Source organism: Corvus cornix, chromosome 19 (assembly GCF_000738735.6).
Source record: "Corvus cornix cornix isolate S_Up_H32 chromosome 19, ASM73873v5, whole genome shotgun sequence".
Lineage (NCBI taxonomy): Eukaryota > Metazoa > Chordata > Aves > Passeriformes > Corvidae > Corvus > Corvus cornix.
In genome coordinates this window covers 6024023-6039987 of record NC_046348.1, presented here as the reverse complement: position 1 = coordinate 6039987, position 15965 = coordinate 6024023, and the positions used below count along the sequence as shown (strand labels likewise).

Sequence of the window (15965 nt, the reverse complement as noted above, 5' to 3'; positions counted from 1 at the left end):
GCTTTAATATTCTAACAGCAGCGATTTTCAGTCCTTGAATCCTCCATCTAGGGCCAGTTGAAAGCTTTGGACCCGAAGCAGCAGCCCAGTGTAGCCCAGGGAATGTTGATTATATGTGGAGTGAGCCCTGAGCTTGTTTTAATGTTGATGAGCTGGGAATGGAAGTGTCTCACTCTGCTTTCTTAAAAAAAAAAAAAAACAACCAAACCCCACTCTTTACTGAGCCCACAGGATCATCATTATCCTGAAGTGCACTAAGTGGATAATTGAACTAATCCACGCTCTGAGGAAGGCACTGATGAGCCAAAGCTTTTATAACCAACTCTCTCTCCTACAGCTCTGCTTTTTTTTTTTCCCTTTTGCCATGAAAGTAATTTGGTGCATCCTCCAGCATGCACACATATATTGATAAAAAGCCCTTTCTAGCTCTTTCTCTGTCTCAGAAGGGCTAAATCCTCACTGGGCACAGGGATATTGTCAGTACCAGTGGAGCAGAGGTGGCTCGAGTGGTGCAACACCTGCACAGGGCAAAGGCTGGGGGATCTCCCTCTGGAGATATTTAAATGATCTCCCAGTTGCCTGATGTGTTTCCCAGCAGGTGGAAACTGAGCTGGAGGGAAAATGTGGCAGGAGCAGCCTCCTGGGTGGTTTTTGTCCGTGAGGGGATGGAGCAAAGCAGGAATGGAGGATGCAGAGCTCACTCTAAATGCAAAGTGCCTCTGGTTTGTGAATTTGTGAACTGGGGGGGTCCAGGCAGCTCCTCAGGCCCTGGGTCCTGTGCAAACACTTAGCAGGGAATAAAAAACTTGCAGCAAGGAGCTTGTGATTTAAATAATTGAAACAGACAGAGGGGCTTGAGCTGTGCTTGAGGAGGAGGGGAGCCCAGTGCTGAGGTACCTGGGTAGAAGAAATAAATTGCTGCAGTTTCTTTTTTTCTGCAAAGATAAATCCTGTTCTTGATTAAATCCCCCCATGTTCCCCCCAGCTCCTTGGCTCCCATGTGCTGTCCCCTGCCGTGGTTTGTTGCTGGGACAGAGCCTTTGTTGCAGATAAACAGCCTTTTTCCCTTCAGTGCACTGATGCTGGAGAGAAACACCCCGTGGAGCACTACCCCACTCTCAGCATTCCTTTCTCCCACATTATTTTACACACTGGCAATATTTAAAATTTAACAGATTCTTTTATGGTGCTTCTGTGTCTACCTTGTGTCCACCCTGAAGAATCCAGCCCATAAACTGAGCTCTTTATTTCTCCAGCCCCCTGAAGAACCCAGCCCAGCAGCTTTTAGCACTGCTTTGTCCTCTGTTTTTTCCTGGGCATTCAACCAGGACAGAGAAAAAAATCAAAGCTGGACCTTTATTAAACATTATCATTTATTTTGTTTATGGATAGCTCCTTTATTTCAAACAGAAATATTCCATATTCACTGGAAAGTTTTTTTTTTTTTTTCATGCCTGCTGGAAAGAGTTAGAATTTAAAAAAAAAAAAAAACAATAAGGAAAAAAGGCTTGGATACATGCAAATCATACTGAGTGTTGCCAAATGGATTAAAAGTAGCAGAGTTTTTTCTAAGTTACCTTCTTGCAGATGGAGGACAAACAACCACTGGCAGCCTGAAAGCCCCTCTGGAAAAATGGACAGAGCCAAAAGTCTGTTTGCACCCAAAAAAAGCCAAGCTGGAGTCACTGGTGGGAGCTGGTCAGGGGAAGGGCTTGGAACTCCCTGCAAAATGAGTCTGGTCTGGTCCTTGGAACACAAAGGAAAGGAAGTTTTTCCCACTTTCCTGCCCTCCCCCAGGTTTGGGATCCAATGAAATTCTGGTTCCAAAAAGCCTAAGTGCACATTCCAGTGCTGCTGCTCTGGGGGGATCCATTTCCCATCGAAAAGACAATAAAACCAAACCCCTGCCTTAGAAAAAGAATGGAAACAAAGCACTTCTGGTCCAGGGGGCAACAGCCACAGCCAAGTGACCCAAAGGCTTTCTGAGGCTTTAAATCCCAGCTAGCTGAGTCCAGCCCGTGGTGGCAGTGAGAGAGGGATGAACCCCAGGGTTGTTTTTCCTTTTATAACCCTTCAGTATCATTGTTTCTTTTTGTCAGCAATGCTCCTGAGCCCTGACTCCAGCATTTGTGTGTCCCTCCCAGAATGGATCAGATGCTCCCATTAAAACCTCAGGAGTTTTTACAGCTGGTGGGAAACTGGGTTTTACTGAATAAATCCTGGGCAGGCACAGGTGCCAGCCTGCTTTTGGTAAGGCTGGAGGGTGAGGGTGGTGTCCAGGCACGCTGCAGGTTGGGATTTAGCCCTGCCCCAAGAAAGCAAAGCTCTCCCTCCACACTGGGCTCACAATATTGACAGGAACACGCCTGGTTAGTGTGTGAGCAGGTTTTTGTTCTGTCTTAGCAGCCACGCCTCTCATCAGGAGTGGGAAGGATTGAAGGTTTATCCCAGGCAGGTCCCTTTGGGGTTTGCTGTCTGTCCATCACACGTGGAGAGCAGCTGAGATCCAGCACTGAGGGAAGGGAGCCCTGCCCTGCACAGCCTGGGCACCTCCCCGCTCCCTTTTCCTGCCCTTCTAAGGTTTTGCAGCCCCTTGGGGACCCATTTCGGAGAGAGCCAAAAGCACAGCACACCACTAATGCTTCAAAACACCTGGCCAGCTTTTAGAAAATACAAATACTCCACGAGATCACTTTTACGTGTTCTTTGAGAAGAAAATCACTGACATTCATGGCACAGGGGGAAGGCAGCAGTTGGGACTCCTGGAGCATCCAGGAGTGGGAACAGACCCCCCCCAACACTGAGGTTTTAAGTCATCCTTGCTCAAGGTGCCCACCCAAGGGCTGGACATCATGTCTGTGGTGTGGCAGCACCTTGGGCTGAGCCAGGGAGCTCCCCAGCCTCGTCTGTTCTGTCCGTCTGCTCCGAGTCCGTGCTGCCAGCCTGGCCTGGCCCAGCCCTCAGCTCCTCCTGGCTGTCCCCCAGGCCCTCCTGCCCCTCCAAATCGCTGACCTGGCCCTCCCCAAACTCCAGGATGGTCGGCAAATTGCCCTGCTTGGGGCAGCGCCTCTTCAGGCTGACCAGGAAGGGCTGGGGCAGGGAGAAAATGTCCACGTTGTTGCCCAGGTCGATCCAGGTGACGCTGGGGAACTTCTTGGGGTCCTTGAGGGTCTCGGTGAGGTCCCTCAGGATGGCCTTGGTGAGGCGGTTGCCGTTGAGGGCCAGGGTGGTGAGGCGGGGGAGGCCGCAGAGCGCGGGCAGCAGCTGCAGCAGCATCTCGTCCGTCAGCTCGGTGAAGCACAGCTCCACCGTGTCGATGTGCTCCGAGCTGTGCTCCAGGTAGGACGTGACCCTCTCCAGGTCCTTCAGGGTCAGAGGGATCCCCGACAAGTCCACGGTGTTGTCCTGGGGCTTCCCCATCAGCACGGCCTTCAGGCTGTGGGAGGAGGCAAGGACAGGGGGGTTAATGTCTCTGTTTGGGGGCAGCGCTCCTGAGAGGGGAAGAACAGGAATTATGGAGAGATTTCATGGAGGATTCCAACTGGGACTGAGCAGCTCTTCTCTAGAGGGTGTCTGTGCTGCTGGGGGTCACAGGGACATTTCAAGGCTGTTTCACCAAGAGCCCACGTTCAAACGCCGTCATTCAGGAGTGCAGAGTTCATTTTTGCAACCCCTGGAATAAAGAGGTTATCCTGGCTCTTCAGAGCCTATCCTGCTGCTTTTAAAGGTGCAAAAGAAGGGTGAGGAAGCCCCTGATTAGATAGACAAGGATTGCTGGTGGGACATTGCTCACACTGCTCATTAGGAAGCTCTTTGAGGGGAAGGACACATTTTTTGTCCTCTCAGCTGCACAGGAGGGAAACTGAGACCCCAAGCGTAGCAAATGAAGGACAGACACCTCCAGGGTGGTTTGATCTCACTGTCAGTGCGTTAGACCTATTGTCTCTTCAGTCTCACCACAGAGGAGATGAGCCCTACAAGAAACCCTCAGATAAATACATTAATTCCCACAATGGCCCTACAGAGGTTTATTAGCACGAGCTAGGCTGGAGTTTCACAGCTCAATTTATCTTCAGCAAGGCTCTGACAGCAGACTGGGTGCTGAGGGTGTTTTGTTAATGAATTATCCTGGATACCTGAGGAGGTGGAAGGAGCCCTGGGATTGCTGTGTCAGCTTGGTGGCCTCAGGTGTCTCCTAAGTTGCCCAAGGAATGTGATGCTCTGGAGGACTCAGGGCCAAGCTGCTGCTCTGTCTCCTCTGGGAGTGTTTATTCCAAGCTGCCCATGAGGAATGACTGCCCAGAGATTCCAAAGAAGGGGGGAAATGGGAGCTTTCCTCCAAAAATCCATGCCTGTGAGTTGTGTGCCAGTTAAATCCAGAGCTACCCCAAATCCAGAGCTGTCATTTGGTGTTGGCAGCCGCTTCTCTTGCGTTTGTACAGCCACAGCATTTTTTGGAAGCAGCCCTGTCTGGGACCAAGGTGATGCCTCAGTAACAAGCTTTACCCACCTAAAAAACCCCAAATTACTCCTGTCTTGCAGCCTTTGAGCACCAAAGCAGCATCTCAGTGTCAAATAAAGCCCAGAGTACCCCTGTGAATGAGTGACAGCCATTTAACAGCACGGCTAAAAAGGAGCCAGGGGTTGATCCTGACTTTATCCATTTATTCCTGTAACTTCTTGTGGGATTTCTGCTGTGGCTTTAAATAAGCAAAGTTAAGGAGATAAAGGGGGAATGGGGACAACTTCAGGACAGCTGGGTTTTTCTAATTTTGAGCTGCTTTCAGTATTGCTCCACATTAGTTTTATTCCCTTGGAGCGTGCACAGGATTTCTGCCAGCCAGGAAAAGGGAATTTCTCACTGGGGTTCTATCCTTTCCCCCCTGAGAGGGATTTAGCTGGTACCCACTGGAACAGATTGATTCTCTTGTACAAAGTGCCTTTTCACCCTGCTGATGAGCCAAAAAATCTCCTGAATCCCCGGGTCAGAGTGGCCCTGGGCTTGTTCTGGGGGAGGCTTTGCTCTCCTGTCCCTGGGGAACCAAGCAAACAAACCCCAAAGAGGATTTCATCCAAATATTCCTGTGGCTATTCTGAGCCAGCTCGTGGAAATAAGGGGGGGATTTATGTTAACAAACAGCTGGAAAAACTCTGAGCCCTGCCATAAAAGTTGGCAACAGAACGGCCCCAAATCTCAGGAGGAAAATTTTAACCATTACACAAATCCCTCTGGGCTTTAGTGGGGGATCAGTTACACCCACTGGGTTTCATCCTCACATTTTACAAGGCTGTTCCATAGGGGAAAACACTGATTTTTTTCCCCCCCAGCTGGGATTTTGCCCAATGTAACACCAGGATTGGGAATAGAGCCCTTCACTAAGCTCCTGCTCACACATTGGCAGGATGCTGATTTATCCACGCTCACGCTGAGCTAAAAGCTCTCTCCTGTGGAATCAGATCAGAAAATGTCATAAACAGGAATATTGATGTTTAGATCAAAGGGAATGAAAAGAAAGGGGTTTCCTCCTGGTTTCAGTTCATGGCACTGCTCTCAAGCACTGCACAAATCGTGACAGGAGGCACTGATGTGTCGTGTACTGAAGGGAAATTGGGATGTTCAGCCCAATTTCTTGCAGGGAATAGCTCAGGGACAATGAAGAGGCAGCCCCAGAGAGTGAGGAATTACAGCCAGAAATTTATGAAGACACCTGGTGAGAAAACTATTTACGAAAATGTCAACGAAACATTGTTGGACATAATGAGTCACCCAAAAAACCCAAAAAAAAGGTAAAATCCTGAGATAAAAGATTTGTTCTGAAATAATGGTGGTAGCAAGGGTAAGTGTTAAAGAGCTTTTTCAAAATCCCTGCTCCAAATGATGGCAGTCAAACACTGGAATAGAGATTTAGGAAAGGAAGGAATACAAACAAATGTGAATTCAGTAATAGTGGTGAGTAAAGGGTTGAGAATCCCCACCCTCAGAGGAGGAATCAAGAGAAAAAATTACAATTATTTAGCTTAAAGAGGGACTGTGACTGAGATAGATAAGAATATACTGTATATTGAATATCCTGTATTATTTTATACATATATGAAATATATCCATATTATGAGGATGAATAAAACAGAGGAGATGAGAATGAAATGCTCTTTTTTCATCCCTCTTAATGCAGGATCTGAGGACACCTCCTGATGCTGAAAGACTGAATTCCCAGGGGATAAAAGGAGCTCAAATTAACCTCCAGCCATGGGATATCCCTGAGATCAAGGGCTTTGTGGGAGGTCCCAAGTGGACAGGGCACTGCTGTGGTTGAGAACATCCGAAGTCATGGTAAGATTTTTTTTTAAATAATTTTAAATTGGCTGGGGAGTAACTGAATGTGAGGAGCAATCAGAATTCTGCAGTTCACCCAAATGGAGTGTCACCCCACAGAGCAGAGTCACCCAACAATGTCACCCAAGAGCAGTGTCACCCCAACACACAGTGTCACCCAGCCCTTGCTGCCTGAAGCCACCCTGTCACCCCCGTGCTGGGTTCATGGCTGGACACACTGACCTGAGAGGGTTTTCCATCTGTGCTGCTTGGATGATCCCAAAGAAATGCCACCCATCCCCATCCCACTGCTCCATCCCCATCCCACTGCTCCATCCCATCCCCATCCCACTGCTCCATCCTCATCCCACTGCTCCATCCCATCCCCACCCCACTGCTCCATCCCCACCCCACTGCTCCATCCCCATCCCACTGCTCCATCCCCATCCCACTGCTCCATCCCATCCCCATCCCACTGCTCCATCCCCATCCCACTGCTCCATCCCCACCCCACTGCTCCATCCCCACCCCACTGCTCCATCCCATCCCCATCCCACTGCTCCATCCCATCCCCATCCCACTGCTCCATCCTCATCCCACTGCTCCATCCCATCCCCATCCCACTGCTCCATCCCATCCCCATCCCACTGCTCCATCCCCACCCCACTGCTCCATCCCCATCCCACTGCTCCATCCCCATCCCACTGCTCCATCCCATCCCCATCCCACTGCTCCATCCCATCCCCATCCCACTGCTCCATCCTCATCCCACTGCTCCATCCCATCCCCATCCCACTGCTCCATCCCATCCCCATCCCACTGCTCCATCCTCATCCCACTGCTCCATCCCATCCCCATCCCACTGCTCCATCCCCATCCCACTGCTCCATCCCCATCCCACTGTCCCCTGCACCCCCCATCCCCAGCTGTGCCACAGCCCCTCAGTGTCCCCGTGGCATTCAGCGAAAGGACCCAATTAAACCTTTAAACACCACGAGCTCCTCAGGAAATGGATTAAATGGATTTCTGTTATCCCCTTGATCAATATCTCCAGCAGGGCCAATTAAGCAGCTCATTTGCATGCAGCACATCCAGCTCCAGGAGCCTGGATTGGGATGTGCAGGGAAGGGAAAGGTTCTTGCTCTGTTTCAGAACCATCATTTCCCACCCCCCCCCAACTTGTTTTTAATTTCCTGCTAAACAAAATGTTAAAAATAAGCACCTGGGAGCCGTCAAAATGCTCTGCTATAATTGTAATTCTATTTCATTTAGTGCAAAAGAAAAGTAAATATCTTGCTGCTGGAGAACTCCATTTTCCTATCCCATACCCCCAAAATAAAATGTATTTATGTCATCCTCCCTACCATACAATTTGCTTCCAAACATCTGTTTTTATATAGAAACTGCTGGAATTTTTCCAACAAACTCTACTCCAGTGGAATAAGAAGCTGCAGCTGACACCCTGTTAGGAACCTGCATTTGCAGGAGAGGCAATTTGCACAAATGCCCAGAGAAAAACAATCAGGAATTTAAAGGCAAACAGTGCTGGGCTCATTTCTTCTGGAAATGACTCCTTGGAAAAGAGTTGGCCCAAAAAAAGGATTTGTGTTGTAATAAATGAGTTTTCCATAAAACAAGCAGCACTTTCCTCAAATTCTAACACAGGAGGGAAGAAAAAAAAGCTGGAAAGACTCTTGGAAAGGGATTTTTATGACTGGATAGGTACAAAAATACCCAAATCATATTGGATTTAGATGAGCAACTTGCCACTAGGGAGAGAGGAAGCTGGGCTGGTTGGGAAAAGGACCTTTAAATCCATTTGCAGCCCTCACTGTCCAAAGGGAAGAGGCCACAGGAAAAGAAATTCCTAATAATTTGCTCTTAAAAACACACAACAGGCTGCCAATATGTTTTAAAAAGCGAAAGAAGAGGAGGAAAAGGGAGAGGGATGGGATGGAGAACAGCAGTGCTGGCCAGGGCTCCAGCCTTTTTCTGGAAAAGCAGGATGGAGTTTTCCCTAAAATCCTTCATTCCAGCCTCTCCCTTTGGTTTTGTTGCTGCTTTGTTTGATTTTTGGAAGGAATGACCTCGTTAATGGGGGTGAATGTGACCCCAAAAGTGAGGGGGAGAGTGTGGCTGCTCCTGCTCTGTCCCCTCACCACAAATTGCAGAGAAAAATGAGTTTTGTCGTGTCTATTTGCAGATGAATGGGGCTGGTGTTAATTATCTCCATCCCATTCCAGAGCCCGGGGAGTTTTGGGATGGGGGAAACACCCAGACAACAGCCAGGCTTGAGAGGCAACGCCTCTGATTCACCTCTGCCCACCAAAATCCTCTCCCAGCCCTCAAATCTGCCCCTGATGTCGTCAAACAACAACAACAACAAAAAAAAATCAAGGAAAAATTGTGGAGAGCTCCAGGCCCTCGCTGAAGGTTTGAGGTTCACACTTAGCAGAGGCTGTCTGTGTTTCCTGCTCCTTGAAATAACTTGAATTCCATTAATACAAAGGGGAAAACCCCAGGATTTTTGGGGGTGGGGACGTGTTAGGAGAGAAGCTTCAACCCTGATCCTCCAGCCCAGTTTTCTCATCAGAAAGCAGCCCGAAGAAATGAGAAAAAAAACCCAAAAAAACCCTCTCCCAACTGCTCTTCCTGCAATTAGAGAGTGATCAGCTGCCAAAATGTGTGCCTGAGGTTCGGCTTTCCCTAAACTGTTTATTTTATTGGAGCACAGATCACATTTGGAAGAGTTTAGGCAGGCTGAGGTCCCCTCCTGCTCTGATGAGGGCCAGAGCACAGAGGCAGCCGCCAGCCCGGCTCCCAGGGTCCTGCTTGTCCCTCTCACTCCTTGGGAAGGGATTTTTTTCCAGAGCCAGGAGCTGCCATCGCCCCCAATTTTTCCCTTTTCCCCCTCTGATCCTTGGCAGGTCCCTATTCCAAGCCAAATCCTGCAATTCCCACCAAAATCCCAACAGCTCTGGTGTCCAAAGTGAAGCCCAGCATGGATCCTGCCATGCTCAGGGATGGATCAGAGGGAAAACTCCAGCTCCTGCTCCAGCCTGAGTGTGGGCACAGCTGGTTTTGTGGGGGACAGGGACCCATGGGATGGATTTGTGATGTCCCATGTGGGGCTGGTGGCCTCCAACCACATGCAGGGGGTCAGGAAGCCCCCCCAGAGCACAGAACATCCCAAAGAACATCCAAGGATTTGTGCTGGAGGACCTGCACAGCCAGAAGGTCTGGGCTGCAGCAGCCAAAGGAAGAGGAGATGGACACAGTGAGGCAGCCAAGAGTCTCTCACCTGATGTTTGGCCAGTTTTTAATCACAATTTCCACATCTATCAAGCCAAAAAAGCCCTGTTTCGCCTGGTTTTCGATGCACAGATGTAATGTTGGCCAGGAAAATCCTGCTCCTGCAGCCATCCTGCCTCCCTGCAGGGGCCCACGGTGCTCTCAGAGGGAGGGATGGGATCCTTGGGATCAGGCAGCCTTGGGATAACCAGCCCTGAGCAGTGTGGGGCAGCTCCCTCACACCCTCCCCGCCCTGGTGTTGGGAATTCCAACCCTGGGATGCATCTGCTTCACATTAACACAAAATTGGGTCCCCCTCAGCCCAGAACAGAGCCACCATTGTACCCTCAGCTCTCCTCCAGTGAGGAATAACAGGATCCAACCTGACCCACTGTCACTTCCCTGCTCCTGTCTCCAAAAGAAAAAGGGATTTTTGGGTGGCTTTTTCATATTCTGTCCCAACTAGAAGATTTCTCAGCGCCCCTCTCCTCCTCTGTCGCTGCAGCAGGGGTTGAACCTGATTTTTTGGCATCCTGTGGGTTCCTTTTCCTGCTGGGCAGAGTTTTTGGGGCAGTTATTTCATTTTGAGAGCCCCTTCCCTGAGCTCAGGGGCAGCAGAAAGAGGCTGCGGCCATTCTTGCAAAGGCAAACAAAGGGAAAAAAACCAGGGAACAAGGAACAGCTTGAGCTGCCCAAAGCAAACTCCCTCTTCCCCCAGCACTCCATTGCTCTTGGCAGGTTATTCCCTGCTAATGGGGGGGATTTCAGCCTCCAGCTCCCCCCAAAGATGAAAACAGAGCTGAGAGCAGAGCTGCCAAGTGGGTATAACAGAGCAGGAATGTGATCCTCTGCTCCTCACAGCCAAACCCTGCCCAGCACCCCCAGTCCCCACGGCACGGCAAATTCTGCTGGACAAGCAGGAAAACCACAAAATCCTTCCCTGGATTTTCCCTGTTTGCCTCCTCTGCTCCAACACAGGCCCTCCAAATGCAAATATTTTGCCTTTTTCTCTGCTCTCTGCACCTATCAGCGATGAGGGTTTGTGTCACTGTGCTCCGAGCTGGCTCTTCAGCTGTTCAGAAAGATCAGCCCAACAACAAATCTTCCCGAGTTATTTGTCCGTATTATGTCAACACACACATTTTTCCCCCCCTCAAGTCTCCAGCTCATCGTCTTTGGGATAAGGAGCCCCATTTGAGCACTCAGGGTGACCCAGCAGCTAATTAAAGAAGGGAATGCAGGAGAAGTGGCTCCAGATGGGCATTTCTGCCAGGCCAGGAGCTGCCAAGGAATAATCCTCATTCCCTAGAGCACTGAGAGGAGTGACCTTCAGCACAGGAGGGTGGATTCATCCCAAAAAACCACTCCCCCAGATCCCCAGTCTGGCCTTAATCCTGGACAAAGGGAGAGTAAAACACCTGGAAGAACATATTGCTGGACAAAAGGCATCAGCCTTGGGGCTGAATGACTCGTTTGTCAGGCACTGGGATGTGTCAAAACACAGGCTGGCAAGGCCTGGAAAAACTGGGAGCTGGGTAGGGGCTTTGCACTTTTTCCTGGAGCCCCTTTTGAGATGCAAAAGAACCTTCTGTGCTTCAAATGCTCTAGAGGGGTATTTTTTCTCCACCCCACCTCCCAGGAGCCAAGGGGTGTGTGAGGATGAAGGGTCGGAGTGGAAGGGGATGAGCCCAGTCCGTGTCACCCATGGGGACTCTGAGGGGGCACACAGAAATCCCTGGTTATGCCACAACCCCCCCTCCCCCGCCGCTGTCGCTGTCCCCATTTGCAGCAAAAATAAAATTTGTTGTTTTAAAGCGTTATTTCCATTCCAAGAGAGCAGCAGCAGCAGCAGCAGTGGGAGGTGGGAATTCACCCCCGAGTCCAAGTGATGGATGAGCTCACTAAACACCTTCATTCACCAGCCCTCGCCGCCTGAAAGGGCTTGGAAAAGAAAATAAATGTAAAGAGCGCCGTTCAAAGCTTCATCATCGAGCTTGATTGTCTTAATTGGGAAATATAGCCCGGGGTGACAGCCAGGCTGGGCTGGCTGGGATTAAATGGGCACCGCTGCTGGGGGAGCGATGCCTTTCCCCCATGGAGCAGCATCCAGGCCCCAGGCAAGGCACCAAATTGCCCCTCACCACCTTAAAAAAAGGAGTCAGTGGCTGTTTGAGACAAGACAAATCATCACAGAGTGTCTGGACGACTTCCAAGGTGGGGAGATGAATTCTTTTAGCAGCTGATTCCCTCGTTTAATAACAATTTCTACGGGTTGATTCCCCGCTCCGCAGCCCGAGTAGCGGGGATGGATTTAAATAATCCCCGCCATGTGTCAATAGAAAATCTCATTTCCACTCTGCCCAGAAGCAGAGGAGTAATTATTGCAAAAAAAGAAATTTAAAAGTCCACACTCTTCACACTCAAAGGCCTTTTCTGATCAGGCACAAGACCAAAAAACACGTTTAAGGGAGCACCAGCACCCAAGTGCAAGGAGGTGGGAGGGGAGCAATGGCAGCAGGATGGATGTTCCCTCTGAGGGGAGGAAAACCACCACATTATCCCTTGGTTCAGCTGCAGGACGGGAGAGGAAAGAGGAAAAGCAGGGTGGCCTGAAAACGAGGTTTTAAATCCCAGGTAGTGCCTGTGACCATCCGAAGCTTTTAAGGCTGCAGCAAAAGTGTGAGGGACAAGTCAGTGGGGAGGGGTGTCCTGCTGCTCCAAATCACCTCATCCCACCCTCAGGTCCTTCCTGCTTTATTTTCCAGCATTTCTGGCTGTCAGGAACAGCAAAAGCAATCCAAGCCTTTGTCAGGGTCAATGTTCATCCGTGTGGGGGGAAATGGGGCTTTGCAGTTTGGGTCAATTGTTTTCAGTTCTGGGGCAAACCCAGACAAGAAGCAGGGGAAGGGCTCGTTTTACACGTTGAGTCCCTTCGATGTGACAGCCCTGTGCCACTACCCGGGTGGCATTTCAGTGCCCATGAATTATTTACAGTTCAGCTTCAGAAGTAGGTCTTGGTTAATGCCAGCTCCTGGCTGGGCAAGGTGTGCCAGGAGCTCCAGCCTCTCCATGCTCAGGGATAACCTCTCCCGCCAAACTCAGCTGGAAAAAGAACTCATTTCCACCCCAAACCTGCTGGTCCGGTGGCCAAATAGCTCTCAGTGGCAAGGAGAGATTTCAGCACCTGCTCACCCTCCCTGCTTGGTGTGGTTTGCTCAGGTTTTCCAGGAAACAGGGGGCAGATCCCAGAGTTCCTGCTCCAACAGGCACAGGAAAAATCAGATTTTGCCAGAATATCATCAACAATAACTCCCTGGTGAAAGGAATGAGAGACTTGTCTTTACAAACAAGCTCTGGGCCTGCTGGTTGATGAAATTAGCACTGAGAGATAAACAATGAGAAGGGTTCCACTGATTGATGAATGGAAGGGGATTTGTCTCTACAAATGGACTGTAGGTCTGCTGATAAATGAAATGGGATATTGAGAGATGAAAGAAACAATGGGAAAACCATAAAATTCAATAAGAGCTAACAATAAAGGGGGGGTTATACATGAGAAGGGAACCTTAGGTATTAGGTGTTCTGGGAAGCCTGTACCTCTGGAGTACCTCAGCCAATGGGGAAAGAGAGGGAAATGCAGCTGGGAAATTGGGATAAAAAGGAGGCTGCGCCCTCCAAAAATCTGAGAGACCCCAGGGGAAACACCCCATGGCCTCTCCCTTTATTTGAATAAAGTAACAGCACTCCTCTGTCTCCTTTTTGGACATAAACCTCTGGTGTTGGTGGATTAATTCTCCTGACACTGGAATGATTTAAAGGATACCTGGAGGCATTTAAAAGATGTGGAGATGTGCACTAGGCTTAGTGGTGGACTTGATGTCAGAAGGTTTTTCCAACCTTAATGATCCCACTATAGTGGCAGCTCCTTTCATTGCCACCAGCCACACGTTGCAGGACTATTTCTCAACCACAGCCCTCACAAATCTTTCCTCCCCTGGATTTGCAGCATTCCACCTTTCCCTCCACACCAGACATTTCATTTGTTCACAGCTTAGCCTTGTTCTCCTCGTGCCAAAGGTCTCTGACTCTCTAAATTCAACAAGAAGCGTTTTCCTTCCCAGCCTCTGGAGCCTGAACTGTGCTGTTTCATGGCCTGTCCTGAATTCTCCCTGCTTTTGGACCCTTCAGCATCACCCAGGAGGGAGAACCGGGTGGAAAAGGAATTCCTTGGGTTTGTTTCCAGCCTCTATTTTGCTGTAACATCAGCACACTGGGAGCAGCTCAGGACATCCCCATGCACTGCCAGGTCCATCCCTCCCTGCCTGACACCCCCTCCCCAGTCCAGGGATAAAGTGCAAACCAGGGGCACCCTGACACCCTGGATTTATACCCCACGAGCCTGAAAAGAGAATTATTTAACTCTAAAGCCTCTTAGTGCTGTACATTGACTTTAAAATGACAGAGATTTCTTTTATTTTTTTTTTTTTGATTCCTCTCTCATTCAGGAGCATCCATCTCCAGCTGGATGAAATCCTTCCCTTCTTCCCACTCAGCCTGTCCTGGCTGATTGCTGGCCTGTTCCCCCTCTCCCCTCCAACACCATACCCCATTCCCACCAGGATGAAACATTTCACCGTGGTTTTTGAATGGTCACAAACCCCTGGAGCTGCCAGAGGGGATGTTTACACATTAAACAGCATTTTTGGAGAAGAGATGCATTGGGATTTCTACACAGCAAGGAGGAGCGAGTGTGGTGATGCACGCCTGGCTCCAGGCAGCTGCATCCCAGCTTCAGATGGTTGGGATTTTCCCTTTTTTCTGGGAAGCAACCTGCCCACCCCACTCAAACCCATCTGCTGGGGTTCCACAAAAAATCCCAAATCCCAGCCAGGCACCTTGGTGCATGCAAAAGACCAGCCCAAAATGTTGCTCCCGTTCAGATATGTTGGAAAATGGATTTTCCACAAAGCAAAGGAGCAGTTTGGGAGTCCCACAGACCATCAGAGCACAAACACAGCAGGCACTGTGCTCCCTGCCAGGCACGTGCCAAAGGGAATAAATCCAAGGAGCAGCATCATGTGGAGGAGCACTGGGAAGAGAACAACTGACAGGGCAAATTAGGGTCTGTTCCCATCCCAGCCATAAGAGAAAGAGAAAAGTCACATCTTGAGTAGCTATAAAAAGTCCAGAGAGTCCCGGACTGGCAGATGGAGGAAGTGCCCCACGGCCATGGAGGAGAGCGAGGTGAGGAGGACAGAGGTGATGAAAAGGGCATTCCTGGGATAAAATTACCCATGTCCAACTATTTCTCCTTGTTGATACCTCAAAAAGTTCCTTTTTCCCCCCTCTTTGTGTGCCCTGAACCCCATCAAAGCTCCTCATTTACTGTGTGGGGTGTGTGGGGAAGAGCCAAACCCCACAGCCCTGCTGGGACCAGCCCCCTCCTGCTGTTCAGCACCACAAATTTCCAAACGTTTCTGCCAAAGCAGAGAAAATATTCCCAATTTATTAAACTGGCTGAGCCCTGTGTGAAGCAGCCCAAACCAAAGATGTCTCCCAAAGGTTTTCCATTCTCTCTCTCCCAAAAATCTTAGCTCCCTTCTGGGTCACTCCAGGTCTTCCCATCGAATTAAGTCATTTATTAGAGAGGATTACTCAGTGCCTGTGGTTAACCCTCCCCATTCCCAGTTATCACTGGGATTTAAATGCTGAATTTCAAGAGTAAACAGGTTAAATCCTAATTTCCAGCCCTCAATCCCAAAAGGAGGGTAGGACATGCTCAGAGGTGGCCTCTCATGTGCTGTCAGGGCAATTAACAGGAATAACCTGTTAAGCACAAATCTTTCTGTGCTGCAGGAACACCGAGGGGAAAGCTCTGCTCCACCCCGGCACGGGCAGACAGGGGCTGGAATTTAGTGTCCATCCTGGGAATGAATTGAGCCACCAAACCAGGAATTTATCTTCTGAGGACAAGGATTTATGGGCTCAGTGACCACACAGGCTGCAGCCCTCAGCCGTGGTGATGTGACCCAGCCAAAATCAGCTGGTCCATCCTGGCCAGGAGCAGCTCTTGACCCTCACCCACCTCCTCCTGTGGGATGCAGGACCCACCTCTAAGCCAGGGCTGAGCATCCCACTGCTTCCCAACCTCGCTTCCCAACCTGAAAAACCACCAGGAGCCAGAGCTTTGCTCTTCTCCATGCCCAGAGTTTCAGGCCACACTGGAAAGAGCAGGGAAGTTTGGGAATCGCCCGTTTTCCATTGCAAAAGGTGGAAAGCTGCACCAGCACCTCAAATCACAGCAGCCAGCCTGAGTTCTGCAGCATTTGTAGCATCCTCTGTCCCCTCTGCTCCATGGAAC

General features: G+C 49.8%; 1 protein-coding gene and 1 long non-coding RNA gene across 7 annotated transcripts in view; one reads left to right on the top strand and one right to left on the bottom strand.

The window, feature by feature from the left end:
* The window catches only part of LOC104691075, a 29222-nt gene that overhangs the window by 9808 nt on the left and 3449 nt on the right, over positions 1–15965 (top strand). Inside the window, exons 8-9 of one of the 6 annotated variants that reach the window (XR_005603392.1) lie at positions 6174–6331; positions 14110–14124. This is a non-coding gene — a long non-coding RNA (uncharacterized LOC104691075). Of the gene's footprint in view, positions 1–6173; positions 6662–7713; positions 11590–14109; positions 14125–15965 lie in introns of those variants that run through there. The other 5 variants (XR_005603391.1, XR_005603394.1, XR_005603393.1 and 2 more) reach the window with 5 other exon arrangements.
* The window catches only part of LRRC75A (leucine rich repeat containing 75A), a 58128-nt gene continuing 44584 nt past the window's right edge, over positions 2422–15965 (bottom strand). Inside the window, exon 4 of the mRNA XM_010402635.4 lies at positions 2422–3436. Coding sequence (XP_010400937.3) covers positions 2851–3436 — 586 coding nt within the window. The 3' untranslated portion in view covers positions 2422–2850. The remainder of the gene's footprint in view (positions 3437–15965) is intronic.